Genomic DNA, 26,984 nt, shown 5'->3' on the forward strand with positions numbered 1-26,984 from the left:
CGGCGGCGCAGGCGACCCACGAGCATCCCATTTAAAAGCTGAATTTTAACAAAGGCATTTAAAGCGAGCTGGTCTCCTGGCCCAATTTTTATCAATGCCATGCTTGGAAGGAGCGTTTGCTTCCTGCTTGAAGCACAATCTTTGAGCACTAGCAAAACCCACACCAGTATTTCAGCTATTAATTGCCAAATATCAAACTCTCCATTCCTGAACAAGGCACAGAGAAGCTAATGAAGTTCAGCAGTAGGATTGTTTAACTAAACCAAGGCTGGCTGTCACAGCAGGGCAAGTCACTTCATTGGCCATTAAGGACTCGATTTGGTTCCTATCCACAGCTATCTAGGGCCATTGGGATGCCTAAAATGTCTTGTGTGCCCTTACCCTGCCATCTCAGAGGGTTTGAGGTCTGTCTTTTGTTCTTGTGTTGTATATTGAAGATTTATCTGGGTGGTCTCTATAGCCCTGGGCACTTGAGAGTGCAAAATTCTTCCCAAAGGCCCTGAGAGGTGGGTCACCATGCAAAAACCACTCGCTGGTCTTTTAAAAAAAGGAAGATCATGGCAAGTTTTCTTTATGTGATAAATAGGTATCATTCGCGCTGACAAAATTGAAACAGTAATCAATATTTTAAAAACACTAGTTAAAATGTAACTTTTTAGGAGAAGAGGGCAGTCTCTGAAGTCTCCCCCTTCCTTCTCCAGCAGATGTTCAGTTGAGAGGAAGAGACTTGAGACAACAAAAGCTATATATTTGTCTGGAGATGAGAAAGTTTTAAGAAAAATCCAGAGAAACATTAATTAAAATAAATGTATTGCCTTCGTGTACCATGAAATTATTCGGATGTGCATATATAGTATTTACTGACATAATATAGGCTTAGTACACATGTGTAACCAGTGGGCTCATTGGAAGGACACAAGAGGAAGATGAGAGCCTTCATCCCAAAGACCCCCGAAGGTGGGGATGACCGCCTAAAAGGGCCAGTGGAGTATGCACAATGGAGGGGGAAATAGGCGGTGATGAGACCAGCGAGGTAAATCTTACAAATTAAAAATAGGAGGGAATGAGAGGTGACACACAGTATAAAAAGTTAATTTTAGAAAATCTTATTTGTATGGGAGACAAGAGACCAAGTCCTGCTCCGTACCCCTCGGGAATGTATCCCGCGGTATAAATTTGCTTTTGTATTATTATTTAGAACCAATACTATTAGCAAATTATAGTAACTTTTAAGCTGCTCAAATTAAACCTGTTGCTACATTTAATTTTGTTTGGAGTTTTTGGGTTTTTTTTATTGAAAATTAAGCAGCGCACTCATTTATTAATCTCTTTATTAAGATCTCTTAATTAATTAATTAATTAAGAGATATCCTAATAAATGGCAAATCTCTTCATTAATTTCTCTGGCCAGCTCTGGCCTGGGGATGTCTTTATTGTCTCCGCTGGCTCTGGCGGCTTGCTGGGTGTCCTCCCTAAGGAAGCAAACCAGGAAGCGGGAGCCAGGGCACGGGACCCTCGGCACCTCCTTGCCCTCACAGGCACCGGAAAGCTCACACCGCAAAGGAAGGGGAAAAGGGCGTCACATCAAACGCGGAAGGGAGGGGACAAGGTCCCACGTGTGTCAGATCTCTCCCGCAGTGACAGCAGAAAGGCGGCACCCCGCCCCGCCGAGCCCGGCCCTGCTCCCGCCGCTCCCTCAGGGCCCCGCCCCGCCCCGGGCCGGCGGCGCCTGCGCAGAGCGGCTCCCGGAGCCAGCGGGGTCCGCGCGGTGCCGGCGCGGCCATGGAGGCGGCGTGGCCGTGGCCGCTGTGGCTGCAGGGCCTGGCGCTGCTGTGGGGCCGCGCCGTGGCGGGGCTGGAGCAGATCCGCACCACGGTTCGGCCGGAGCCGGCGCAGGGTAAGGAGGGGCGGGCGGCGCTCCCTTAGCTTCCCCGTCCGTCCCGCGGGTGCGGCCGCGCGGACTTTCCGGGCGGGCCTGGCCGGGCCCGCCTCGGCCCCGAGCCGGGCAGAAGGGGACGGCGGCGGACACGGGCTCGGGCTCGCTCCGAGGCCTGCGAGGGCCCAGCGGCGCCCGAAACGCCTTCAGGGGAGTTGCGGAGAGCTCGGGGCTTGCCGTGGTGCTGTCCCGCCGCGGGCCGGGAGGGAACAGCCCGCTTGATGGCGCTGGGGTTTGCCGGCCTGCGGGGCCGTGGGGCTGTCCGCACAGCAGTCACAGAATCGCAGGATGGGGCGGACTGGAGCGGACCACAGCGGCCTCCTGGTCCAACGTCCAGGGTCAGGCAGGGTCGTCCTAGAGTGCACAGTCGGCGGGGTTTGCTCAGCCCTGGGTGGTGATGAGGAATGTGGCTCAGGAGAAGCTGACGGAGATGCTCGTCCCACCCTGTTGTGTTGGAATCATTTATCTCTTCGCCGCTTTTGGCAGGCAGTTGGTGAAGCTCGGCCTCAGATTTCGTTGCCACTAAAAGATGTGACCACAAAGGTGCGGGTCAGGTTGGCTGGCATCAAATTTGGGTATCTCAAGTGCACCTTGACAGGTGTGTCTAGATCCCAGATAGGGGTGTTTAATTTCCTTTAGGGAAGGGTTTATACTTGAAAAGGAAGCTTCCATTTGTTTGAGACAACTAACGTGAAGCTAATTAGCCTTGCTAGTTCATGTTCAGAAAATTTGTTCGTTTAGGTGTTTTAAATGTCACATTGAAAAAGTAATGAAGTATTTTTATAATAACCGTGGCGATACTCCATGTTGAAAAGTCTCATTTGAAAATTTTAAAGTATAAACTGAACAGTTTCTGAGCCTGCTTCTCATGGTTTTTTTTATGAATTAGTATATGGGACTTACACTTAACCTGTTAATTGGTACCTGTAACAATTTAATTGGTATGGGATAAACTGGTAAGGGGGTTTTATATAGGAATATATTAATTAAAGATAAATATACTGGTACATAAAAATGCATTTAATGTTAAGAATTAGTACCAGAAATATTTAATATTGAATTATAGAAAAAAAATACTGAAATCTATAGTCGTTTCACAAGCAAGTAACTCTAGCTCAAATTGGCAACTGCTTATATATGATGCTCCATCTGGAAATCATTTCCGTTTGTATTTGGGGTATGCTGAAATAAGAATGAGTTTGTTTCATTGACTGGTGTAAAAAAATACCACAGGAATTGCAATTATTGGAAGAAAAACCCAGGTTCAGACTAGGAAAGGGGATTCCCCCTCATCTTTCAGGTAGTTCATCTAGGTCAAGACTAAGGCATGTATGTGGTCCTGTGGGCAACAAATTATGTCTCAGTTATGGATAAAAAAAAACGTGGTCTAAAGATGATAAACATGGGGTACGTCTAAAAAAAGTGAATGTGAACACCAGTAACTATGTGGGGTTTTTTAAAATTCAGAGAAAATGCATCACTAGGCTTGTCAAGCTTCTGTTAAAGCTCTTACCGATCTCTTGCATAATAACTTTGTGTCCTACATTTGGAAGTGCTTTTTATTGCTATTTAAAATCATATTATTTGGAGAGCTTTATCTTTCAAAAGCTCTTTTCTGCCAGAAAAAAGTTAATACCTATGGAAGGGGAGAAATCCTAAGCAAGGGTCACCTCTTGCAAAGCTTCCAAAGCTGCACAACTTGGAACGTTCCCTAAATTGAAGTGTAAGTTCTAGAATTTTCAGCAGAGATACCGGGAGACTCTTGGGTTACATCTTCTGTTGTTGTCCTTAGAGAAAACAAACTGAGGTTAAAGGTAAGCTGGAATTGTTTCCCTGTGTCTAAGGTTGAACTTAAATGTTTTAATCTCTGTTTGCTGCAGTTCTCCTGGAATGGAATTACTGAGATTTCATTACTTCAGTCAAAATTATTGCTTGTATCTAGGATTAGGAAAAGAAAAAGAAAAAAAAAAGCTAAATATTATGATAAATGCTTGACCTTATGGAATAAAAATAAGTATAAATCTCTGTAAATAGAAAAAGAAATATAATCTTTGTATAATTTGGTTTTATTTGTTCTTTTAGCATGTTCAGCATTTTCCCAGAAGTCCTGTGATGAATGTCTAAAAAATGTTTCGGTAAGATTTTTAGCATCTCTTTTGATTGACAAGAATTTCCACTTTCTTTATCTGTTTGTTTCTTATTTAAATGGTAGAGTCAACAGCTATGTTGCTTTCCCTCTGTCAAAGATGATGCCAGTGTGCTCTCACTCTGCCAGGGCTGCTCCATGGTTTGGTCACTCGGGGTGTTTCTGTGCTTTGTCTGGGGAGGACAGATGGAATCCAGGCTTCCAGTGTCAGTGGGTGCTCTGGGCTTGTGTAGCTCAGCTGAGCAAGTTGATGTTGCTGCTTCCTCAGACTCATCCTCAGTCTGCGGGTAGCACTTAGTTAAATATCCATCTAACAAACTCAGTCTTTGGCAGTTAAAATGCCTTGCTTTTCTTCTGTTGTGTTAGGAAAAGTGGGAAATTAATGCAAATAAACTGGAAGTGCCTTTCTCTAAAGATGCCCCAAGAAGTGCCTGTAACTGAGGCCGAGTGTGCAGATCCCTCCATTGACTACATCAGACTGTGTGTGGTCAAGACTGCCAGGCTAAGCCACTGTTGGTAGCAAAGTGTTTGAATTTCCAATGAGATTGCAATAAGGCAGACATTTAAATGTTAGAATTTGTTTCTCTGTTCTTTGCCAAAAACTTCTTTAGCTCTACAATAAGGATTGTGACAAGGATGCAAAAGGCATTAGTACCTGTGGAGCAGAAGTGAGAGATTATTTCAAATTCAAACTTAGGATGTCACTGAAAAGAAACATTTCAGGAGTCTTAAAGTTGCATATAAGTTTGCCATTACTGGAAAACCTTTTCACCAGGGAAGACTGAGAAATATCTGAACTTACCTGCTTGACTTATGCATATTTTGGCTTTAAGGGAAAAACGTTAACTGATTTGTATTGATGATTGTGTATTGTTAGATTCTCTTATCATTGGGAATGAGTCAGTTGAAATATTTTCTTGTACTTCAGCCCCTGCTCCAGCCAGTAGCTGTGTCAGGTTAGACTTTGGTTCTAACTTGACTTTGTAAGGTATTGCCTTTTGGATTAGACACATTTTCAGTTGTTGGATAAAGGAGTCTCCATCAGAACGATACAGTGCCTTTTCTGGGCTCCCAGTTGTCACCAACAGTGTACAGTCATTTGGATTAGGAGAGACCTCATGAGCCACCTAATCCAGCTTCCTATTCAAAACAGGATCAACATTATGTTCAGAGTTTAACAGTGACTTTTATTATGCCCCCATTAGTTGTTATTTTTGAACTGTTAATTCTTATTAACTATTTCAACCAAAAAAGGCATATTCTCATCTAACATCCATGATTAAAAAGGCATGGTTTTTGCAAAGTGAATTCTGCTTTCTTAGGGTTTTTTGTTGATGTGTTCTTATGGGTATGTTTAACTTGTACAGTCTAGCAACTACAAAATAGTAATACATTCTTCTTGTATAAACACTTTCCAAGAAAGCAGAATTTGCTACAAAATGGTTTTCTTTGTATTTAATGTTTTGTAATCCATTAAGAGCAAGATAACAGGCCTTGTGTAATTGAGGATGTGTGACAGAGATGCTCTTGATAGTACTGTTAGATAAAGCATAGTCCCTGGCTGAATTTTATAACGAATTCTAAAAAAACATGTTATGTTAAAGACTCCTACTGCAATTACTCAAAACTATTTCACTGTTTGAGTTGTGTGGTAAATGACTTCTGTATAAGTATTTATTTTAACAGATGAAAACCAAAACCTAAGCTTGATGCTTAGTGATGATTTTAAAAGCAGAAATGTTGTGCAGGAATTTTAACTATATTACACATAAAACCTTCAAATTTTAAAAATATCCAGATATATATGTGCAATTAGGGTACACAGAGTACTCTGCAACTCAGACTGGATGAGGCTGGATCGTTCATTACCTTGCAGCAAAAGCTCCTGTAGACTTACAAGGATTCTTTACTATTTTATTTCTGTTGATAATCAGATGGCAAGGCTGAAGTAAGATTATAGGTGTATTTTTATTCCTTAAAGATAGGAGGTGTTTTAAAATTCTGAACAGTCGGCAGTCCAATTTTGTATTTCTTATTTGTGAATTCCAGTAATTTTAAACCCAAAGCCGTTTTACCCTTAGGTATGCAGAGTACCTCAATATGTTCCCAAATATTTTCAGGCTAGTGTTACTTAAAAGTACAAAATGTTCTTATTTACCATTCCGTTTTACTGAGAAATTGTATTAGGACTTCTGTGGGCTTTATAAGACAAAGCTCTTCAATTTCTTCAGTATTACATTCACATAAAATTTGTCTTTGGAGTGGTGCAGTAAATTGTAAACTGTTTTTGGAAATTAATAATTTGGTTTTTTTTCTTGTTTCTTTTGCACAGTGCCTTTGGTGTTACACCAACAACACATGTATCGATTACCCTGTAAGAAGTATTCTTCCACCATCTTCATTGTGTTCCCTCTCAAATGCTCGATGGGGAGTTTGCTGGAGTAGGTACTAATTTTACTTTCGCTGTAGAGAATTATTTATGAGTATGATTAAAGTAAGACAGCTTGCTGGAACTGTTTCCTGAAAATTTATTAAGAGGGGAGGGGAGGAGCAGGGAGGCAGTGGTCATGATATTGAGACATAGCTCTGGTCTTCTGATCTTAGAAACGGTCATTGTAAAGGTTTCTGTGTGAACAGCCAGTGTTGGTATGCTGATGCAATGGCTTGAAAACATCTTTATCTTCTTGAAAATTTCTGAAAGTGTTGGATGATGTCTAGATTCAGAGTTCTATTATATTTCAGTGGCAGCAGTGAACTAATACCACAGGAATAGAGTCACGCAGAAGTTCTTGAATGCTATTTTGCTTAAACAACTGAAATAACAGTGTAATTGATGGGTACCAAAGGGCAGTGTAGGTAAGGTTTAAAAGGAACATGCATGGTGCCACTATAATTACATCATGTAATTGTTCTTCAATTTCCATTTGCTTTGCATGTTTTACTACAAAATACAAGACTGAGCATGTGGTGCCATCAGGGGGAAATGTTTGGAGCTGTTTTTGTAACAATGTGTGTACAGATTTAAAATCAGACTAGATTGGAACAGACAACACCTAAGGCATTGGAAAGCTTCTTGTATGAAACAAGAGTACAGCTTCAGTCCAGCAGAGAGCAAAGGCTTGCTGCTTTCTGTGTGTTTGTGCATGGACACCAGGAGGCTAAAGGACAAAAACAAGTAGAGGTGAACTGTCAGTGACTATGTTGACTGCAGAAAGTTACCATGCTTAGTACAGAGAGATTTTGCAGTGGTCTAAACTAGGGTAGCAGGAGATTGCCGTTAAAGTGGAACATGCAAATTTCTGAACACTACTACTTAATGACTGCTGCAGAGTGACTGGATTAAAAAGTACAGGTGACCCTCATCAATTCTATATTCTTACAGAAGGACTTTGTACTTTGTTTTCTGAGAACAGGCATTTATGCTTAGACTTTTGTTGGAGTTTTTTAGGGTATGAAAAGAATATAATTTCAGTGATAAAGCTCACTTTTAGGAAAACTGGGCTTGCAGTGTTGTAGTAAAGGCTCTTACTATGAAATGTTCAACAGATTTTTTTTTCTGAAAGTGTGGAGGGTTGACTTCTGCCAGTAGCTCTGTACGCAGAAAGCTGCTTGTTTCCTCCCTCCGCCTATGGCCCCAGTGGGATGGAGGAAGAAAAAGGAACAAGAGCAGAAAACCTCCTTGACTGAGATAAAGATGGTTTAAAAGGGGAAGGAAAAAGAGTGAGAGGAAAAAAGGCAGTTTTTTTACCACCCCCCAGAGGCAGACTGATGCTGAGTCAGTCCCCATACCATAAATTCCCACTGGAATTGGCTTTCCCCTTGGAAGCCGGTTATGCCCTCCTCTCACCTTTCCTGCACCTCAGATTTTTTCACTGACCACATTATATGGTGGCCAGTTTGGGTCAAGTGTTCTGTCAGCGTCCCCTCCTGACTCTCCCAGTCTCTTCCCTGTGTCCAGCCCTACTCACTGGGGGGAACAGAGGGAAGGGGGCAGGGGGAGCCGGGAAAATATTTTGGTGCTCTTCAAGCCTGTTCAGCAGCAGCTGAACATTGGTGTGTTACCAGCATGTTTGAGCCAGAAACCCAGAACACAGCATCAAATGAGCTGCTATGAAATAAGTTAACACTCTCAAACACACCAAGTAGAGAAACAAATGTCCTTTTTAACTGTTACTGAAGGTGATCTTGACAGTTTACTGCTGCTGTGGAAATGGCTTCTTTCTTGTATGCCATCTGTGTTTCTAGATTAACTGTAGCTTAAACACAGAATGAAAACTTAAAAATGGAGTACATTCTCAGAAAAAAAAAAAAAAAAAAGCCGAAAAAAGGCCCAAACCAAAACAACAACAAAAACACCCTCAAATATGCATTTTCTTAATGGATTTTTTACAAATTACAGCAGCAACATGCCATGGGGTTACATGGTCCTACTGAGACTGTCCTCTACAAACACAGCAGGAAAATTAATTAACTTGTGAAGGTGGTGGTGATGGTTTTTTTTTCCTTTGAGCAAATAAAATTAAGAGATGAATGTTTTTCACCATTGCTGAAAATGAAGGTGAATAGTGCAGCTTTCAAAGTCAAAAACAAATTACTTGCTTCCAGTTACAATTTTATATGAATAACATGTGTTGACAGATTATTAGCCAGAGTGAAGTGAAGAACAGTGTACTACAAAGTAGCTTAATTGTGTTGGGTGTTTTCATGAATAGTAAGCAGATGAAATAGGTAATGGTGCCAGGAATCTAGACTAAAAACTGACAGTCTTTTCCTGTGCTTTAATAGGTTAAAAAAATCTTTTTTTGCTTCAATTAAGTGATATACTTTCAAAAAATTAAATTTTGTTTAAAACAAATTTTAGAAAATTTTTGTTTTACTGGGTGAAGTATATTTAATTGTTTTTAACTTGTAGGGAAGTAACAAAATGAGAAATGTGATTTTACTTGATGTCTGTTCAGTGTAGATTATGCATTATAGCAAAGTTTGAATGTGGTTTACGGCATTTTATCTGGAGTTGTTAAACTGAATCATGTGGAGTTTTTTTCATAAAGGGATGAAAAAGTGTCTGGGAAGAGAGGGAAGAATTATCAGAAAGATAAAGGCTGCTGACTGAGTCTAACAAGTTGAATATATTCATGTTTTTCAGTAAACTTTGAGGCTTTAATTATTGCCATGGCTGTGGTAGCTGGACTCATTCTGGTGTCCATAACAGTGTGTTGCTGTTATTGCTGTTACTGCAGAAGGCGTTCCAGGAGGTAAATACATGCATTTGTTTCCTTTGCTCACACTGGGTCCTGGCCCTATCTACCTACAATTTCTACTCTCCAGTATACTAAGAATGTTTTCGTTTGGAAGCAGTTTTGGTCACTTGGCTTTATTTGTTTGAGAAAGACAAGAAGATAAGAGATATTTAGTGACAGGTAGTATGACACTGTTAACCCTGGAAGTGCTGCTGGAGTGAATGGAATTGATTTTTCTAGTGATAACAGTACTGATGTGTCTGACTTCAGGTGAGCTGTTGCTTTACATTGTACATTTTACACTTTCTTACTAACATTGGACATGAAACCTTTCAGTGACCAAATAAATCTTTGCTTCTTATGATAATGGTATAAATAATTTTATTCAAGGCAAGCTCATGGTACAGCAAAGAGGGACCAGGTGAGTAACTGAGTAACAATGTCCTATACAGCACCTATACACACGTCTTTCAGAGTTGCTCTAGAATCTGTCAGCAGTCAGTATCTGAGGGATTAGCTCTTTGCTAATTCAAAAAGATATTCTAAATGCAAGATAATACCTCTTTGCTCTAGGATACTAAGAATGATTTACTTATTTTCAAGGAAAGTAATACTGCAAAAATTAAATGTTTTTGAGATCTTGGAGAACTTGTAATTTTTTTTTAAACTGGCTTCTTTAAGTAGCTGATATTCTTAAAAGTAGTTAATGAGTAGCTAAAATAGGTACATTTTAGTGCTGTGATGTGAAGTGGGGCAGCACAACATGCTTGCCTTTATCACTCAAGTTTTAAAACTTTCTGGATAGTATAGTTTCAGCTATCTCTGTTCTTTTTGTTCTTCAGCTGTTCCTGTGTGAATAAAATGGGGACCTTATTTCTTGGTCTGAAATGATTTCTATACCTTTTTCAGTACCTTTGACTCATTGTTCCTGTTTGAGAATTGGTTTTAGGTTTTTTTGAAAGAACTTATGCAACTGTACCTTGTTCAGTGCTGACCTTAAAGCCAGAGAAATATGGTACGTGTGTGGCTTCAAAGAAGTGTGAGAATAATTGTAAATAGCATCTCATTCCTTTCTCTCTTCCCTGAGGAGGAAGCACATACCCATTCTGTTGGTGGGTTGGTGTACCAATCTGCCCTAGGGCAAAAATGAATACTCTTTAGCCCTGTGCTGATTAGCCCTGAAGATGTAAAGAACAGGTTTAGATCTTACATAAGATCTGCCAACATCCTCTGCAGAACAACTGAGTAGGCTCCTGTGGCTGACATGTCAGCAAATAAAGCTTGAATCCTGTGAAAAGAGATATTTGTGCCAGACTTCAGTTCTAGTAGCTAAGTTGTCAATCAGTACTGTAACATCTAATTCTAAAAATAGAGGGTTAGTTGAGAGTCATCTTATGCCAAGACTCCAAAGGTGTCAAGCTTAATCTTGTGACCCTTAGAGGATTTACAGGCCTTGTCAATCTGGAGTCCAGCTTATTTCAGGAGAAGTCAGAATGTGTTTTTACACTGAAGCCTGGTACATTATTGGCTTTAAGCCCACTGATTCTCAGCTAGAATTCTTTTGCTCTCTTCTTCCTTACTTTTGGGGACTCATTTTCCACAGAAGAAACTTTTTTTTTCTTTTTTTTTTCTTTTCATGAATAGGAAGAAGGAAAGGTTGTGGAAATGTAGTACCAGATCTGTTTAACTGACTCTTTATTATTTATGTATCATCTGAGATCTGAGGTGTAACCTTGTTTTGCAGAAGTATCAGTGTTTCTTTTGGGAATTCTTAAGCTGTGGTGTTTAGGTGTTTGAGAAGCCTGAACTTAACTTTTCTTTGAACACAGAGAGTACCAAAGTGCATTAAACCCCACACCAATAATGTAGTTGGCTTGTCCATGTCCATCCTACCACAGGAATTGTAGGAATATTGGTGCATAGTTTGTATTTTTATCCTGTGTTTTTGGTCTTTTGAGAGTCTGGTTCCATGTGCTTTTGACAGTTTCATGAACAGCTATTATTCATGAAACTCTACTAAATAGACTTCCATGAACTCCTGTTATCAACCATGTTTGTATTTTTATATCAAACTATGAATTTGGAAGAACAATTCATTCAAAGTATCCAGAAATCAGAAGATACTTAATGCTGTTTAATTACAGGGAAGAAATACATTTTCTGAATCATATAGCAACATGTTATTTATTTGATGCTTTCATATTTTGCAACACCAGCTGTGAAGATTATTGCATAGTTATAAGAATGGGGTCTCCAGTAAAGCTGTTTTACAGGAGGGTGCCCAAAAATGGGAGCTTCTAGTCATGCCAGACATGCTGATGTGGAGAATTGATCAGTTTTCCAAAAGGGTCTAACATTGCTTTCAAATAAAAGTGACCTGTTGGGTGTGTTTCCTGCTCCCCCAAGATTTTTCTAATTCTTTAGGTGAAAAAGCTGGAACTAAGAAATTTGTTTCTGAAACATTGCATGGATTCTGAAATACGGGCTTGTATTGAAATAACTAAAATGTTCAGAGATATATATATATGGACTGTTTGAGCACGTGAAAGAATTGAGTTCATATTTCCAGAGCTGAGTGTGTCTGAATTTTCTGTTTTAAAGCATTTGACATGCTTTAATTAACCACTGGATGTCACTCTTGCTTAACTTAGATGCTGGTGGCTGCAGATGTGTGTTAATGCTGCTCAGGTGTATTAATGTTGTAAATATTAATCTCAGACATCTTCAGAATTGTATTCACTTTTGGAAGATGATTAGCACCTGGGCAAGTATGGCAGTTGTCCATTTACTAATCCTGAAGAATCATCATGCATTCTGTCACAGAAAAATGGTTTGACATCTGCTTTAGAGTCCTACAAGTCTTACACAGTCTGTCTGTGGTTAAGTGAAGCTGAGCTTTCTCCAAGGCAGGACACAAAGCTAAAGTGCAGCAGAGAATTCAGTAGAGCATATCTGCACATGCACAGCTCAGCTGTACTGTGTAGGTTCAGCATTTCCCAGAATCACACAGCTGATACTGAGGTATATCCTTGCTCATTCCAGAACAGACTCATTTCCTGGGGGCAGCTCAAGATTGGATAGTAATGGTTGTTGGAAAGATAAATTGTTCTGGCATCAAAAGGTTATAAATCATCCATCTTCTTCCAGAGGACAACAATGGACTTAACTGTGCACGTGCAGAACACTGAGTCTTAAATGGGGTGTGACACATGGGGAAAAGGGCAATTAGGAGTCCTACTTCTGGAACAGTCTGCATCCTCTTCATAAGAAGCTGTAAATAGTCCTGTGGAGGCTGAAGGGCATATTACTACATGAGTAGAGCATTTGGATATTGCAAAATGTGAAAGGGTAATGACACAAAGTTGTCAATTATACTTGCCCAGCTGTGAAATTTTACATGGCTATGAAGTAGTATCTCTGGTCAGACTGTAAATTCTTTTTGGAAGGGCAGTAACTAAATAATGAAAGCAATAATGTTGCTTTTTCCTCCTCTTATGCTTTCCTTCCCTCCTTATTTTTTTAGCAGACTAGATGAAGAAGAGGAGCAACTAGCTAGGAAGAGAGAGGAACGAAGACTACAGTCTCTTCAGAGGTAAGTCTTGACAGCTTGATATATAGCTATACACTTCCTGGTGATGTAGGAGTATTCTGTCCTTCTAAGAAATACATGAAGTACTGAACAAAGAGGCATTGTCATGTTAGGCATGACAGTTTTTACAGCTCAGGTTTTTACAAAACAGCTTTATTATGAGGTTGATGTACCTGATTAGGAGCTGTATTGCTGTAAATGAACAGAGAGTAAACAAGTTGATGCTCAGTGTGGCAGGTACCATGAGTGCTTTGTGCATCATTGCAAGGTTGATGACAAACATTATCCAAGAAGAAAACAGATGCAAAATTTATTTTCATATACATCTGGATTTGTGAGCTGAAAGTGTCAGACCTGAATGTGCCTGGAAGAGTAAGAAACAGGTGTCCAACTTAGGTAATATGCTCACACACAATTTCTTATATAAGTTGTATCAAATATTTGCAATGGATAAGAAAAAAAAGGGGAGTTTCTACCTGTTAATCCAGTTATAGCTAGTCACAGCACAGTAGGCTGAGTGCTAGTATGAACATGATGTTTCTCCTATAATGCTTTTGTTTCTTTCTAAAGATAAGGGATCCAGTGAGGAATATCAATGGGTTTTTTGTATGCCAAAACCATGCGCTTTGTGGTCAAATGTACATCCTTAATTATGTGAATTTGTTCAGTTAAGACAGCACTTACCTATGTTTGTTGTAAAGCAGACTTCTGACTAGATGCATAACAGGGAATGATTGTGTTCCATAACCTTTCCACTGTGATTTCTGTGAAACTGTGTATCAGCTTTAAATTCTTGGTACAGTTAATCTGTAGGAGGTCTGATGCTTCTGGAGTGTAAGGTGTGCTGTGCACACACCAAGCAAATGGTGTTGCACTTGGCAATTAGCAACACAGAGCTAATACCAGCTCCATTCTTGAATATTTAGCCTTGGAACAAGGATCACTGGGAGCAGACTGCACTGCCAGAATGATTGTTGCAGCTTTACTTAGAGCAGCATTACTCTTTCTCAGCTTGTCTCAGGACTGTGTCTGTGACACAGAACTGTTTTAATTGCAGGAGAGAGCTTAGCAGCAGCCCTGGGGTGTTTCCATGTTCTGAACAGGCATACCTATTGTGTGTGTGTGGCTGGGGGTCATGGGAAAACACCAGGAGTAGGCCACTTCCAGCACCTAGAGCACCTCACCCTACCCACTGCTTGCTTCCTCTAAGACCTTTGGAGGATGAATTGCTTGTAGCAGGCTGTAGAACAGATTAATATTCTCAACAACCCATTTTTGACAAGCAACCTGCAGAGGAAAACACTGCCTTGTACTGTGAAGTCCTTCCTTTCTGTGAAGTTTTCACATAGTTTATGAAAATAGCTGAATAGATGTTCAAATAAATATCATGGGAGGAAAACAGGCATAGCATTGACCTTGTGTCTATCTGGTTTTTGTTTTTTTATTGTCATATGACATGTTGGGTTTTTTCTGTGGGATACAGCTACTTCAAATATGGCTGTTTGTATCAGTTGGCAATGGAAGGTGAACAGGACTAGCCTGAGCTTCATTTCATGATTCATTTAGTGAATGGTAAAAACAAAGTAAGGAGGCCCAAGTTCCATAATGTTCCATGGAAATATTTTTTGTGGAAGGTTTAAGATGATTGCAGCACCTCGTATTTTGTCTTTTCAGGTACACTGTAAAAGTCAGCTTTCTAAGTTTAATATTTGTTTGCATTAAAATTCAGTTAATTATGGATACTTCAGTGTCTCTCTAAAGAATGCCTGTTAAAATGAAAAGTAAGGGTAATTATGTTGAGTCTCTGCTTGTCTACACAAGCCTGGGGCAAGCTGTTACACTACTGAGAGGCTTGAAAGTTACTGATGATGGTGTGAGTTTGCACTTATAGTGAGAGGCATGAAGAAAAGGATATCTAGAGTTCAATTTTTGACTTAAAACAGGTATCTTATTGCATAGCTTTAGTCCTTTATTTGACTTCATTATCTCTAATGTGAAAAACCATTTTTAACCATATCATTGAGTAGTGAGTCTTCTATACACTCAATTATTTACAGCTTCAAATACATGATATATTTATATATTAGATTTATATAATTTATAAATCATCTTTTATTTTAGAAGTTTATAAACAAATGCCAAGCAATAAGATCCAGTGCCAAGTATAAATCGATAGTGTATTGGTAAGGGAGAACAAGGAGAGAAGCCAGGGAAAGAAAGGATGGCAGTTCATTTGTGAAAAACCAAGTATGGAAAATTATTATGTGAATTGTTAGTATTGAGAAAAACACTTCCTCAGCTTACAGCAATGGGGGCAACTTGCATGAGAAGCCAAGATTCCAGCAGTAGTGTTAAGATATAGAACCAGCTTGGAAGACTGAAGTGACTTGAGGTGATCATAGTGTGAGATATGTGGGTGGTGCAGTAATTCTGGGTGCCTGATTCAGGGACTGCCTGTTCACAGCTGTGTCTGGTTCTTCTGGGTTGATGTGTACCTTAAGCATTATTTACTGGGCAAGGATTTAATCATGGGTGAAGTGATGCAGTCGTGGCTGCCTGTCAGAGTTTGAATGTTTCATTGATATTAATGGTTTTACCCTTCAAACTTAATTAGATGTTTGGTGGTTTGTTTTGAATGGCCTAGGGAAGTATCCTAAAGACTTTGTGAGGTTTAAAGCCTACACAGCTTGATTTTGCATCATCCCCTTCTTAAGCAGGTGCTTTCTGAATTCAGAACTGATTCACACTGACTATTGAAGTACTGAGGTTTCAGTAGCTAAAAATGCAGCAGTGAGTCTCCATTACTTCAGACAGGATATGCGAAACAAAGGAGAAATGCCATTAGTACCACCAGTAATAAACTCAGTTTGAGGTCATGTGAAAACTATACAGTAGAAAGGTTTAGCTTTATATTGGAGAAGGCTGCTTTAAGTAGAACTTCTCTATTCTCTTCCTGAGATCCCTTGCCCCATGTAATATCCTCTTCTGTACCACAGAAAGCAGAAATCCTGTTGTCAGTTACCTTCAATGGGTAAATTTGTCTCCTGTTTTTTCTGTTCTCTTCAATCCTGACTTTCTTCCTCTACCTGAATTTTATTTCCCTGACTCTCCAGTGCCTCTTACTGCATTTTGGCCAGGTTGCTTTGTTTACTGGACTGCCTGGGCTTAATAATGCAGAGGGAAGTAATGGACGTGGGTATCTCTGGGAATTAGTGGTGGAAGATTTTGAGTCTCTGTCTTGTTTGGTTTTTCTCATCGTACTGTATCTGCATGCTTTTCCAGAAGTGCAATTGCTGGAAAAGGCCATTTCAACCTTCAGCTCAGTAGGAAGCAGGATAATTGCTTCTGAGGACACACAGGATCTGATTAGCAGTAGGAATTGTTGGGAGGTGGAATATGCATAGGGCAGATGGGATCTTTGGTGAATTAAGCTGTCAGTGCTTAACAGCTTTCTGCGGAATACGTGCAAATTGGAATCCGGCAGAAGTCACAACTTGTCTGACTGGGTTGAATTTTGACAGGGGGTAGCAAAGGGTGTATTTTTAATTTTTATTTTTTTTTTAATTTTTGTTTGTGAAACATTTTTGCCAAATTCCATGTTTTTTCCTCAAGGTATATAGATCCTGGATCCTGAGGTTGTGTAGGAGCTTTTCTGTTTGTTTTTTAAACTAAGCAAAATAGATTCTTCCTTTGTAGTATAGGAAAACTATCTGAGAAAAGATGGAATTTTTTCCATTTGAACATCTTTCATTTTTGCCCCCTTTACCTTTCTAAAGGGGAAGGAGAAATCAACTCATCAGACACTTCTTTTATGTGAATAATTTAAATTTGGCAATAGTAGATACAGCCTTGAAAACAGACTTATGGTCAGACAACATAAAAACCAGTTTATATTTAGCACAACAATTTATTCTCTGCATGGATGCCATGATTTATTTTAGAAAGCAGTAGTTTTCTCTTACACTTGCTGTACATCTTAAGCAAAATAGTAATAGTAACCCTTTTATCCTTTTAGAATTATTATATTGAATTAGTATTCTGAAGTATGTTCCATGCATAGCTAAATTTTGCAGTGATGCTCTCTGCTGGAAAGCATTAGGGAGTCTTCCAGTGTGTAGTGTATTTCCTCACTTCTTATGTATAGATAACACCTCAGCGTATGAATGTGTGCATATATGTGGGTGCTTTACTTTCATGTGGAAAAGTATTTCTTATTGTTAATCTTATGATACATCTTATGTTCGCACTATGAGTTAATAAGAACTTGTGGCAAGTCTTACAGATACAGTATATGTAGATACTTAGAGATGAAGTGTAAATAGATAATATATATATATACACAACTGCTAAGTGTGATTTTTTTTTTAAAAAAATGGTAACATAATTACTAATGATAATGTAAAAAATGCTGTTGTCCTTTTTGGATGTAATTATAGTTTGCATATGGCTCAAAAGAGTCTGAATGTTCTGATGCCTTTATTTCTTGCAGGAAACATGAAAGAAAACTGAAGCATGATGAAATACGTAAGAAGTATGGTATGTGTCGTCTTGTTTTGATACTGTGCCTAAGTTGATTTCCTTTCCCTAATTATTGTTAAAATTCATAGCAGAAATAAGCTGCTTTATGGGCAGCAGAAATAATCAAGCCCAGTTTTCTGCTGATGCCTGTGTTCTGACACCTGATCTCAGCACGTTTATGCTCCTGTTCTCTTCCTGCACTGACTGCCCAATTAGGCAAGAAGACAGTGTGCTTGGGATGGGCACTTAAATATATTGATTAAAATAAGTGGTTCATTCTGTCTCTTCCTAAGTAAGAGGACTGAGTTTGGGGGGTTTTTTGTTTGTTACTGGATGTGATAAATGAACCTACTTGAACTTTGCTGCTGGAGTCATGGCTATTGAAGGAGAGACTGACTAGTAGATAGCAAGTTTTTGAATCAAGCTTGAAAAAGAAGGGTCGAGGATGCAGCCTAAGGTAGGGATAAAATATTTTTTCTTTGTTTTTAAGTGGAGATGAGCAAGCTTCCAGTTGTAGAAGAATATCACAAGACTGTAGGACCTGCTGTGTTGTATAGGAGACTCTTAATATGTAGTTTTGTCAGTTCTTGCACTTTCCATTGGATTTGTTCACAGGGTTAATAGTACTGTGTATTCAGAGACAGATCTGCTAAAACTCTGCTGCATTTTTTATTATGTAAATTGCACTAATGTCAGGGAAGGTGTTTCTAGGGGTCTGAACAGTCACTCAGAGCTGTTAATTTTCATCCTCTTGTTAAACTGATTGGCAGAGTCTAGGAATGCCTTCTTGAATCTGCAGCCTGCCCTTTGCCTGATGCAGAAGTGATACAGACAAACTCTGTAGGGAATTCTCTGCCTAGACAACGTTTATAAAAGAATGATTCTTTGCTGGAACTGTGAAGGGAGAAAGCTACACTGTGAAGCTTGAGCTACAGGAGAAAGAATGTTGTAGAAACTGGAAGTATTTTTTGTTAAACAGCAGTCATGGAAGTTGTTCTGTGGTATTTTACAGGATAATTAACCCTGTATCTCAACCACAATTCAGTTCCAAGAAGCATTTGAGTGGTTGACAATAGTCCAGATGTAAAAAAAAGCAAACAAAATCCAAGCACAACAAAAAATAACACAGGCTTCTTGTATTTGTTTCTCCTTACAAGAGACCTCACATTCAATCTCAGCAAGTTTGAATCATTGGGAAAGATCTGGTGAAGAGCTTAGGGCAGTGGCTGCCTCCCCACAATAACTCACTGCACTGAGTGCAGATGGACCTTTGAATCTCCTGGATGCAGCCAAGATGCAAGTCCTGGGTGCAGAATCACAGCTCCCATGTCAGAGCCCTGCACCAGGGTTCAGTGATGCAAAAGCTGTGTTCAGTTACTTCTGCTCGCGGAACCAGTTCATTTGTCTCTGCATGACCCTACATTTTACTGAAGACAGTTGTCTGTTCAGTGCTTAACTTTCAGACCTTTGTGGAATGCTTTGCTGGATCTTGTTGGAGTACTTGAGTTCCCTGAAATTTAAAACTGTATAATGCAATGCCTCTGGAATACAGACATCAAATTCAGTAAATCAAATATTGCTTGTAGCTATACTGTGCACACAGTCATAGGAGAGCTAATGTAATTTTTCCTCCACTATCAATGAATTAATGAGAAACAAATTTGTACATTTATTGTGTTACTGGAAAGTGTTCCTTCTTGTAAGAAGTCAGACATACTCACTTCTTCCTACACTTAATTTTGCAATGCAGCTTGCCTGCACAAGATTGCAATTGGATTATAAAAATTAAATTTTATTAGCAAACTTCTGTATAAAGTTTGTTGATGGGTTTGCTGTATTGCCTAAGCAAAGATTAATTTATATTATCAGATATATCAAATTGAGGCCTGGAATCGCATGAAAAACCTAACTCTTATGTAAACATAATTAGCACATCCTTAAAGTTTGTATGTAACTGAGGAAAAATTAAACACAAAATATGTATAAATTTTGAAATTCAGAAATATAATTGCTGTTGAATATAAGGGTTGCATTCTAATAATACACAGACAAATGATTGTCAGAATAATTTGGTGCGACATAGAGTAGACTTGGATCTTCTGTCCACATTTTTTACTATCTAGAAAATACAGATGTTAGCGTATTAAACATAATCTAATAGAAATAGCTGCAAATAATTATAGAGGCACTAGATTATTTTGCACTCTTACACACTGCAGAGAGGATTCTCAGTTATGGATGAGTGGCAGAATGACAATGACTTTGTTAATCTGACTGTAGATTAAGATGATGATGCCCAAAATTTCAGTATTTGGTTGGCTTTAAGGGAATGCCTTTTCCCATTTCATCCCCCAGCTTTCCATACTCCATTTAAATGGTAATTACACATTTATAATGCACTGCAGGTGTCACTCTAGCCACAATCCTTTGGGAGCATTGGAAGCAATAGAGCTTTAGCAGCCAGGAGTACACACTTTCAATTGTTTCTTTGTTGCACAATTTGATAGTATTTTTCATTTGCTCAGATATATGAATGCAATATGATTACACAAATTATACGTTGACTCTTAGGAAAAATTTAAAGTAGAATTCAGAGTACTTTGCAGCTTGTGTAGTACACAAAGGAACTACAATTTAATTCCTGCTGCATTTGCTTCTATTGTCTGTTCAGTATAGCATTAGTGAGAAGCTGCTTTATTATTTATTTATTTGAGGATTTTGCCTAGTATTAGTGGAAGGATTTTTTTCATTTAATTTTTGCAAAATGATTATCATTTCATTACTTTAGTTCTGCAAAGGTTTTGATTAGCTATTTTAGTGATACGTAATCCTCTCTTGTTTATTTTATGTAAGACATTGGTTTTTATAGTCAGTAGTTTATGGCTGTAAATGTTTCTTCTGTTCAAGGTAGATACTTTGCCTTGACCTTCTTTAGTGTTCAGAATGCAAGGCAGGAGAACCTTGCATTGTTAAACACTGAAAGCTATTTAGCTTGTTAAGAATACAGCTGTTAATCTGGGGAACTAAAAATAAGGAGGAAAAGTTTAATAACGGGTGAAGACGTGCAGCAAACTAGTTGGTTTTTTTGTTTTCAACTGTACACAATCTCTTGTAAGTATTTCACTTGTTAATTCTGGTTTTGGGCAGTGTTAATATGTGATGAGAGTCAGATCTCAGTGACTGGGAACCTGCATAGATAGTATACACTGTAAGTGAATATGCTGGGAAGAGCATATTCATTAAGTTCTTTTGACTATTGCTTTGTCATTTCATATTTATTAAGATGCTTCATTATTTCATACAAACTAATGAAAGATACTGGACTACTATACCTTTCAAATTTTTGAGTGTTTCTTAGATACTGTCAAGTTGGCCAAATACTAACCTCAAAATGAGGCTAAATAAAATAACTTTTAAGTGACCTGTGTGCCAGTATGCAAGTTCATCAGTGCCATGTAATGGCCTTGATTGCAAACAAGGCTCCTGAAGGTACAAACATCCGGTTTCTCTGAACCCCCGAGGGTAAATGACAACTTGGGTAGTGGCTCTCATGTCAGACAGGAAACAGTCAAGAGACAGCTCCTGTCTGCTTCAAGGCAGCACAAGAGCTTCAGCTGAAGCAGACGTGCTGCCCCATTAGCATGGGCTGCCTGCTCCTCAGAATGGCACTGGCAGAGCAGCTGTGGCAGCTGACAGAGGCTTTTTGTCATGCCCCTGTTTTTGTCCACTTACTGAAGCCTGATACCTCTTCAGTAAGAGCTGGTGCAAGTGATGTGCTGCTGTCTCACTCTTCTTACTTAATGTAATCTTATGATGTACTTAAAAATGCTGAATGCAGGTTTGAGAGCAAGGCTGAAAGCAAAGTGAATCAGGTGTTGTAACCCCTGGTTATCCTGATTTGGAAGGAGGGCTTGCCATTTCTCTTGGAGTCCCTTTTCCCTGGGAGATCAATTTCTGAAGTCAGAACCAATAGTATTCACACTGGATGGACCCATAGTTCTTAAAGCCTATTTAGCTTCAGTATTCTGTCATGAAGCAGATGAGAGTACTTTTAAGTTAGTCATACTAATGCCTGATTGGTCGTGAATAGATCTGTTCATCTAAACATAATTCAGTAAAATTAAAGCAAGTACTACTGGGAATGACATTTGCAGCAAGGAGTAAAAATGACACATTCACTTGAAAAATGAGGATTAGTTTTCTAAAATGGCTTTTAGCTGAGTGTTTTGGGGCAGGGGAAAAGTATATCCACTCCTCGGAATGGTATAGGAAGGGTTTATCAGGACTCTTACACAATCCTCTGGTTAATTTGAAATTGGCACTACTGGATGTAGAAAATCTCCATTGGATTTCAGTTATTTGAACTGTAAAGAGCAGTATCTAGTGTTTTACTGTCCTACTCGAAGGCCTATGAAGTGTTTAGTATATGTCCTGAATGAAATATCAAAAAAATTATAATAAGCACATGCCAGACTCTACGGAGAAAAGTCTGCAGGCAATGTTCATTTTTTCAGGGACTATGGTACCACCTCTTGCCACTTTGTGGGAAGCTTTTTGAAGTTAGGTGCATTTATTTGTAAATTGACCTTAATGAGTGCAGGGAGTTTATGCAATGGCAATGTAATAATAGTGGTGATTTCTAGTATTGATGCTGATTTTTGGTAAATATTGTGTAAACATGTTCTGTATTTCAAAGGGGTGAGATACAGAAGCACTGCAGGTTTTGTTTTTTTTTTTAATTGGACTACTCAGTTGTGTTTCAGGTAATTAAATATATTGGGAGCTGTATATCCTAACTGCCAATGTATTAACAAGTCTGGAGGAAGGGTGGTGACAAACTGAGAGTAAAATAAATATTTCTTCTCTCTTTGAGTTGGGGTTAAATTAATGCAGGAATGTTACCTGAAGGCACTGAAGGTTGAATGGCAGGCCAAGGGTAAGAGGGGATTTTTTTATTGTGTATTAGTTTACTTGACAGCTAGAATAGACTTAGTGGACATCACAACTGTTTGTTTAAATGCATGAAAGGTAAGATTAAAATTTGAGAATTAACCACTTTATAGAAGTTTTAAAATAAAAAATTTCAAAAATCTGAAAATATTGTAGATTATTTTTGACAATTATATCATCTAAGCATATTCTTATTAAACAATGCTTAAATTTTTCTTTTATCTTTTTCAAAAAAAGGTTATAGAAATGGATAGTACCTCTGATACAAGATACTACACCAGATAAATAGACTATATGTCATGTTACCTGGCTGAAGCTTTATAAATGTTACTGGCTTACTCTTTGGACAAGTAAGGGTCATTATATATGAGGGATAGTTTTGATATCAACATTTTACAAGTTGACTGCTTGTAATCTTGTTTGTTTCAGTGATTATAGGACTTTTCATATTTATTCTTTATTCCAAATATTTGCTGTTCCCTATCAGGTGGTTAGTTGCAGTAACTGATACAGTAATCAGCACTGAGCAGTTGTGTTGCTTGACTGACATCTTAAAATAACCTGGCAGTTCAAATGAAGCTCAGCAACTGCACAAGGTAGGCAATAGTGTAGTCTGCCTACAGCACTGTTAGGTTTCGACTTTCAGATAAAACAGTGAATATTCAGTATCTGTGTGCAGATACATGTGGAAAAGACGTATGGTGTGAAAAGGACTAAGGGGAGTTCTTAGAAGGTTTGGCAGTGACTAGAAAAAAAATTTTTTTTCATTATTGTGAATCTGAACATTTGTGATTTGGAGTCATTCAGCACAGTCTTCTGTCTCCACGCTTAGACAAATCAGATAGAGAAGAGTCCCTGTCAGATATCAGTATAAAAATCTTGGCAGAAAAAATAGCAATAGTGTTCTGTCCTTTCACAACATAAGGTCAGCCTCTGGACTCTTACAGGACTCCTTTATTTTCAGTCTTCTGCCTACCCCAGGTTTAAAGTGTGGTTTAAAGTCTCTTTGAAATAATTTCTGTGTGGAACAGTGGTTGCTCAGTTAATCCATACAGAGGATGCTTTGCATATCCAGGCCTCAGCATAACTGGGTGGCTTTGCAGTGCTTTCTGTGACAGTATTCTAGTATAAAGTCATTAAGTATCTTTGTGAGGGAAGCATACTGCAACTTGGATTAAGTGATGCTCTTGTTGTGGTCCCTGGAGGTTTTAGTGCACATAAGAAATGATCTTCATTTTTTCTTAGAGATTATTGTCCTGTTGCAGAAAAGCTGTAAGTGTCTGAATATGACAGATGGTTGGGTATAATTGAAGCAGAGCTAAGTCAAACTAGCAGCATCTTATGTTTTAAAAGGATGATGATCTTACAGTCACTTGCATTTATGAACTGGCCACTTGGAATCTGTTCTTCTTAGTTTTTGTCAACTTGACTCTCACAAGTGCATTTTTTTGGGTATACCTCACAAATGAGAAATGTGTTTTCCATTATAATTTTTCATAGAAAAATGTTCTCTCTGTACTAAATAATGAAATACTTATTCATGATTATAGCCTGAGAAGAGTGCTTAAGAACACTTTTAATTTATTATAATTCTTGTGTGTTTAGGTAATAGAACAACTATTACAAGAATTGCCTTTTGGATTTGTCACATGCAGTATCTACTGCAGTGAAGTCAGTAACTCAGTTTTTCTCTTATAAGAAAATGATAAATGTAATCCCATTTTGTTTTACAGGTCTTCTGCAGGATTCTGATAACCCTTACAGCAGATTTGAGAATGAATAAATATGAGCACCTTCCACAAGAATGGTAACTCGCAGAATCCAAGAAGACAATTTGTTTTCATTTGCTCTTTGTGCTCTTTTGTTTTTTTTTCTCTCCATAGTGTTTTTTCCTGGTTGTAAAACTAAAAGCAGCTGAAGACTTTCTGAAATAACATGTTTCTATGTCCTATGTGTATAGAACTAATTTTTTATATATGGTTTTTGTTGTTGGAATGTTCACTGAAGTTTGTTGGTTATCTTTCCTCTTCTTAAATCGATATTTTTTTACTTGATTTAGATGGTTAGTAGTTGCAATAGTGTGTTTAAGTTCAGTCTTAAGTGCCACTTTAAGTAGTTCTCATGTGGTTTTCTCTTCCTAAATAAAAAGAGATTTTATATATCTATATCTATATAAAAACAAAAAGCAACATGAAAGCACAGCTCCACATAGCAGAAAGAGTTGATGAAAAATACATCATGCGTGTTCTTGTGGATGGAGGGGTTTTTTGCCTGGAAAAAGATCTTCCAATAGTGCAATGTATAAGGGTTGACAGAGAGGAGCATAGTTGTGTTTGAGTAATGGAATTCAGTTGTAGGAGTGTTAATACATACTTTGGATATAGCACTGATGTGAAAAAGAAACCAGTTAGCAAAACAGGAGGAAGGTCAATCTTGAAACAAAAATAGTTATGTGTTCCTGAGTTCAAGAAACATCAGTCTGTGTGAACACTTCCTTCTGCAAAGTTAATGTATACTGAAAAAAAAAAATATAAAGATTCTGCAGTTTACCAGGGCTGACCCTGGCCAGCAGCTTTGGCACTGCCCAGCTGCTTCCTCCCTCCCTCGAGGGCATGTGGGAGAGAATGGGAACAGCAAAGGGTTGAGATAAAGGCACAGTAAATGAAGGAAAGGAGGGTAGCAGGAGCTAATTCTGCAAAGGTAATTTCCAACCCCCCAGAAGCAGAGATTTGCCCAGTCCCCCCTCTATTTTTCTTGGTGAGCCTGGAATAGGGTCACTTTGGGTCAGTTTTGGCCAACTGTGCCAACTGTGTCCTCTCCCAGCTTCTTGCTCACCCCTGGCCCAGTTGCTGGAGCAGGCATAGTGGGGAAAAATGAAACCTTGATGCTGTGCAAGCAATTGTCAGCAAAAGCCAAAGCACTGGTGTGTTACCAGCACTATTCTTGCCACAATTCCAAAGCAAAGCAGCACCGTAAGGGCTGCTGTGAAGAAAGTTACCTCAGTCATGGCCAGACCCAGTACAGTAACAAGGCAGTATTTTTTTAACCTTTTATTGTTCTTTTGGTATTTTCCATAATGTGATTTATTTCCTGTCTTTCTTTTCATAGAGGTGTTTCCTTGAGCACTTTTAGTAGCTTACCATTATAATGTGACAAGCAAAGTCCCCTGCAGTCTGATTGTACGTTCCCATTTATTCTGTACACTTCAAATCACCTCCCTTGCTGTTTATTATCTTATTATGTACAATATTGAAGATGTTTGTATTATTTTTTCCACATTCCTAAAATAAACTCTTTAACATCTTGAATATGATTCTGTTTACTTCTGTTGTTCCATACCATTTTAAATGAACTTGGTTTAAAAGAGGTTACCAAGTATGACTTTGGAGAAGGAAAAAGATGCATTTTTGCTGGTTATCTGTGGCAGGAATTAGATCTTGCCTGAGGGTGAGGATGTGGATTACCATTCCTTGCAGTGTCAAAGAACCTGCCTCTGCTTAGATTTAGTAAATAACACTTACCACTGGTTTTGGTAGTGTTCTTTCACTGGCTTTACCTCTGCAAACTGTTTCTCTGTATAGTTTCTCAGGAATTTATATAAAAATAGCTTTCCCACTTTCTGAATCTGTATTGTAATTTGTATTAATGAAATACTGGTCTGTTTTTTCTTTTTCCCCTTTTCTTTAACTCATATTTAGTAGCTTTATTAGTAGGCACTGTTTAATTTCATGGTTTTTTATCTGTCAGCCATTGTCAAATCTGAAGTATTATTCAAATGCCTGTCTTAGAAAAATTATGGTCTGTGATAATGGTCTGAGCTGCTAGTGTGGAAATGAAACATGCTGATGGTTTTCCCTGGAGATAACTTTTGCAAAAATGATGAAGGTCTGTCTGCTGTCTCACGACCAAGTAGTGACATTCCTGACTTAATAGAAAAGCATTTTTCTGCAGCACCTGCTCCAATGTACGAAGGGCTGTCATGTAGTCTATGAAAAAGGGGAGGAGGGACAACCTCTCTTACCATTTCAAAGATGGTAAAGTACTTGGAGAACCAAAATATTTTGAGAAAAGGGAACGGGAGAATTGATATTCCTAAATGTCAGTTGTGGACATAAAAAGGTAACAACTGTGGTTAAATTTGCCTTAACTTCAGTCTATAGTTTGTACAAAATGTTAAGCTGGACATCAAATATGGTATTTTTTTACTTACACTGTTAAGACTATTAACTTAATGAGACTATTGTGGACACCAGCCTTAGAGCTTAATGGAAAATGCAAAAATCCTCCCAAAATCCCCAGACTTTTCAGATTATTTAACCTTTCTTTTCTGTGTTCATTGGAGCAAATAATTGGATGGAAAATACCCTTATTTCATTATATTAATTACCTTCTCTGTTTTTGTATATGTCACTATTTCTTACTTTGGCTTACCACAAGAAGGGTTACTTGCCTTTGTATTTCAGTGTAGCCACACTGTAGAAACAGCTGTAGAAAGAGGTATTGTTATATCTTTGTTTCTCAGGTGTCTGAACAAAGGCTTTTATCATCTTAGTTATGAGCTTCCCCTCCTCCACACTTCCTCAACAAAAGAAACAGAAGGTATGC

The 26,984-nt window shown here is 38.6% G+C and overlaps 1 protein-coding gene across 3 annotated transcripts; it reads left to right on the top strand.

Moving 5' to 3' along the window:
• The first annotated feature begins 1,744 nt into the window (after positions 1 to 1,744).
• On the top strand, positions 1,745 to 25,687 carry PTTG1IP2 (PTTG1IP family member 2). Of its 3 annotated transcripts, XR_010743424.1 has the most exons (8): positions 1,745 to 1,897; positions 4,019 to 4,071; positions 6,415 to 6,523; positions 9,229 to 9,337; positions 12,846 to 12,914; positions 17,401 to 17,447; positions 22,867 to 22,975; positions 24,113 to 25,687. XR_010743424.1 is itself a non-coding variant. In XM_066317144.1 (7 exons), the coding sequence occupies exons 1-7, from the start codon at positions 1,783 to 1,785 to the stop codon at positions 24,160 to 24,162; spliced, it is 552 nt and encodes a 183-aa protein (XP_066173241.1). In that variant the 5' UTR covers positions 1,745 to 1,782; the 3' UTR covers positions 24,163 to 25,687. The 3 variants fall into 3 exon arrangements, 2 of the variants coding, with proteins under 2 accessions (XP_066173241.1, XP_066173249.1); XM_066317144.1 differs by lacking the exon at positions 22,867 to 22,975; XM_066317152.1 differs by lacking the exon at positions 22,867 to 22,975 and having other exon boundaries at positions 12,849 to 12,914.
• The last annotated feature ends 1,297 nt before the right edge of the window (positions 25,688 to 26,984 follow it).

Source organism: Sylvia atricapilla, chromosome 1, assembly GCF_009819655.1.
Source record: "Sylvia atricapilla isolate bSylAtr1 chromosome 1, bSylAtr1.pri, whole genome shotgun sequence".
In the NCBI taxonomy this organism is placed as follows: Eukaryota; Metazoa; Chordata; class Aves; order Passeriformes; family Sylviidae; genus Sylvia; species Sylvia atricapilla.

Coding starts and splice junctions, on each gene's coding strand:
- PTTG1IP2 (XM_066317144.1), top strand. CDS start 1,783: ATGGAGGCGGCGTGGCCGTGGCCGCTGTGGCTGCAGGGCCTGGCGCTG. Junction 6,524..9,228: donor TCGATGGGGAGTTTGCTGGA/GTAGGTACTAAT, acceptor CATGTTTTTCAG/TAAACTTTGAGGCTTTAATT. Junction 17,448..24,112: donor TGAAATACGTAAGAAGTATG/GTATGTGTCGTC, acceptor TTTGTTTTACAG/GTCTTCTGCAGGATTCTGAT.